A 3,627-nucleotide genomic window follows, 5' to 3' on the forward strand; every position below is an offset into this window, starting at 1 on the left:
ATAACTATAGTTATTAAGAATTGTAAAACTGAACATTGTTAGTGTAATAATATTTTAAAAATAACTATAGGTATTAAGAATTGTAAAACTGAACATTGTTAGTGTAATAATATTTTAAAAATAACTATAACTATTATACTCACAATGTTCAGTTTTACAATTCTTAATACCTATAGTTATTTTTAAAATATTACCTTTCGTGCAAAATTGGACATCACCTACATGCAAGCTCCATCATATTCCCTTGTTGCTGTAAACTAGAATGTTAAATAAAATCTTTAACAAAATAAAATAATCTTGGACACCCTAAATTACCTTTTCAATAAGATTTAATTTCCTCAAACTAAAATTACTTTTCCAAAAGTATCACGGTGATACTTTTTAATTATAATGTTTTTATAAGTCGGTGTCACAAAGGGTGTTCAGTGTTAACAAGTGCGTTATAGAAACAGTGTTAATGTTATGAATCTGGTTTGTTTATCAACAACCTTAACTCGTCTTAACATGCATCGTATGTACATCACATTGATGTTGTTGTTTTATTAATGCAAAGCTATACAAGAGAATGTCTGATCTCTGTTCATCACAAACTCCAGATGTAGCATTGTAACTCTGCATATCTTATTACTGACCAACTGGGGGGACACGACATGTTACGAGATGGAAATACGATTTATACTTTAGGACATATAAAAACCATCACGTACCTGATTTGCATAAATAATTGACTAGGGGAAATGAGACTATATTACTACAATACTTTCTCTTTGTCATAATTAAAAATAAAATCCACTTTCTGTTATTATTTTGGTATCTAAAGAGTGTATCCACTGTTATGTAGATATTGCGTAATTTGTATTTCGTATCTTAATCTCGATTTTTTATTTTATTTCCTCTCAGATTCCACCGAGATTCCTCCGATGCTATGTTCTCTGGAGATCTTAAAGCTAAGAGATATTTCCATAATGTGTTCTAGCTGGAAGGGCCGTGTGAATGTATGGTAATGATTCCGAACAGTTTTGGGTTAGCGATTGTTGTTTCGGCGTGTTTCTACTCTCAGCTGTGCCACTGTATCACCGAGTGTGTCGAGGGATGTTTGTGTAAGTGGAAACATGGGAAACAAACAGCTGAATGTGCTGACGCGTTTCTCACGAGTGTTCCTGCTGGCCTGAACAGCGAAACTCAGGTACTAGATCTTAGTGGGAACTTTTTACATACTCTCGCTGGCAGGGCTTTCCACTCAGTCAGACTGGTTAATCTACAGAAAATATTTCTAGCTCGGTGTGGCTTATCAGAAATTTCGGACGATGCTTTCTATCGTGTATCCAATTTGATTGAACTGGATTTAAGCGAGAATGACTTGAGCTGGGTACCCACTCTCAAAGACTGTTCACTTCTTCGTCGGTTACAACTTAGTCACAATCCTATTCAGCATTTATTAAATAACTCTTTCTCAAGCCTAACTCAACTAACTACTCTGGAGATGAGCAACTGTCGGATTCACACTATTGGGCCTAGCACATTTAGTGGACTTAAACATTTGGAATATCTTCGCCTTGATGGAAACAGACTCTCTTACCTCTCGGGCAAAGTTGTTCAACCTCTCCTAACCTTGTACGCCTTAGACCTACATAATAATCCGTGGATATGTGACTGTAGAAATAGTGGCGTGAGGAGATGGATGATATCCATGAACGTTCCCTTCTCGATTCCTCCTCGATGTCAACAACCGCCCTGGGTCCAGGGTATAACCTGGGACCTCATGGATATCGATGACTTTGCCTGTTCTCCCAAGGTAATTGGAGTGGACACAAAATCCTCGATTGTTGAAGGACGAAACGCTACATTACGCTGTAAAATAAGATCTGTTCCAAGTGCAAAAATCACTTGGCTATGGCAAGGGAGGATCATTAAAAATCTCTCTTTGATGTCGTTTGGGCAACAGATGTATCTTATAGAGGAAAGAGGTAAGGACGAGAAGGAGAGCATTTTAACAATAATCAATGTGATGATGAAAGACAGTGGTCGCTACGTGTGTGTGGCATCAAACCACGCGGGTAACGTGACGGTGAACGTGACAGTTGAAGTTAATCCTCGAGCTACTGTTGACACAGCAATAAGTGGAGGCGAGATTGCAGGAATTATAATTGGTTTGTTTCTAGTGATCTCCCTCTGTTTTGTTATGGTCTGTTTCCTTGCTGTGTACCGTAGAAGAATTCCGTCAGAGGAACGAAAGAGTATAGGAATTAAGTTGTATAAGAATTTCGATTCGGTAAAACAAAACCACGTGGAACTTTCAACGTTAAATAATGGAGTAGTCGAAGACGAAGAAGCCGGACCAGACAGACAGAAACAGGGGAACAGCGGCTATTCTTCAGATGGCACAGCAAGCATGCCGTCTCAGGCTGACCATGACGATGTTAATAGTTCTTCAACTGGACTCAGTCAGAAGATAGCCAATCCGGACTCTGTCCTAACCAGCCTTGTAGACCTGCCATGCGATGTTCAGCTCTATAGTCCGTTATCAGCACCAGAGCCACGTGATTCTGACACGTGGAGGTACGCCTTAGGCGAAGACGGAGATGACAGCTCTTTCTGTGCCAATGATGAAGATCATTGTGAGAAAATGTTGTCCTCGTCAAACCCCGACCCTCAACAGACGCACAATGACAGAACTCTGCCAAAAGATTATCTGGGAAGTGATCAAAACTTATTGGCGCCATCTCACAACAGCTTTGCTCATTACCTTTTTAAGCCAAACTATTTTCACCTCGACCTGACCTCCGAAGCGCGAGATTCCCCGGACGAAGGACTCGGAGATGAACGTGAATATGAAACGGATATTTTGGAATAAATAGAGCTAATTACGTCTATTAACTCTTAGTTTGGTGACCGTTTAACCAACTCAACGTTTGACTTATGGAATTTTTAAAGAAACGCTGCTTGAGGATAACTTTTGCTGAGTCACTCCTGCAGGTAATTTTAATTACTTCAGAAAATCTGTAGTATTTGTTAAAATATGTAATTTTATGAGCTATATTGTAACAGCTGTAGTGTATTGTTTGTAATTCTATATTATACAGAGAAAATATATTGAGCCTTGCTATTTGTTAGTGTGACCGTGCAGATCAAAATCTTATTATAAATGTTGTTAATGTTGTGATGAATATATCGCGAACTTATGTTAATAGTAAAATATGTTTACACACAACCTTGTCCAAATGTTATCTTTGTTAAAATAGCATACAAGGTTAAGGCGCTGGAGTCCTGATCCGAGGATGGCAGGTTTGAACTCCAGTCTCACCAAACTTATTCGCCTTTTCAGCATTATCCTGTGACTGTTAATCGAGCTATTTGTATATGCTAATAACAGTAGTGATATACTCGATCTCATACAGTATGAGCCAAATATATCTACAGTTTCACGTGGGAAAAACGACCACTTATCTATCTGGTGTGTCTTCGATCTCACTCCGCCCCCCTACAAAAAGGCAAATTGGATAAATTGATTGTTACCACAATACCAAGAATAACAAATTAAATACATGACATCTTAAATATAAATATAAAACAATATTTAAATACATAAAAAATTAAATATAAAACAGTATATATAAATATAAAATA

General features: G+C 37.7%; 1 protein-coding gene across 1 annotated transcript; it reads left to right on the top strand.

Moving 5' to 3' along the window:
- Window positions 1-895: 895 nt before the first annotated feature.
- Window positions 896-3,211, top strand: LOC106477208 (leucine-rich repeat, immunoglobulin-like domain and transmembrane domain-containing protein 2). Its single transcript, XM_013937800.2, has one exon. The coding sequence runs from the start codon at window positions 998-1,000 to the stop codon at window positions 2,852-2,854; it is 1,857 nt and encodes a 618-aa protein (XP_013793254.2). The 5' UTR covers window positions 896-997; the 3' UTR covers window positions 2,855-3,211.
- The last annotated feature ends 416 nt before the right edge of the window (window positions 3,212-3,627 follow it).

This window comes from Limulus polyphemus, unplaced genomic scaffold, assembly GCF_000517525.1.
Source record: "Limulus polyphemus unplaced genomic scaffold, Limulus_polyphemus-2.1.2 Scaffold13390, whole genome shotgun sequence".
NCBI classification, from domain to species: domain Eukaryota; kingdom Metazoa; phylum Arthropoda; class Merostomata; order Xiphosura; family Limulidae; genus Limulus; species Limulus polyphemus.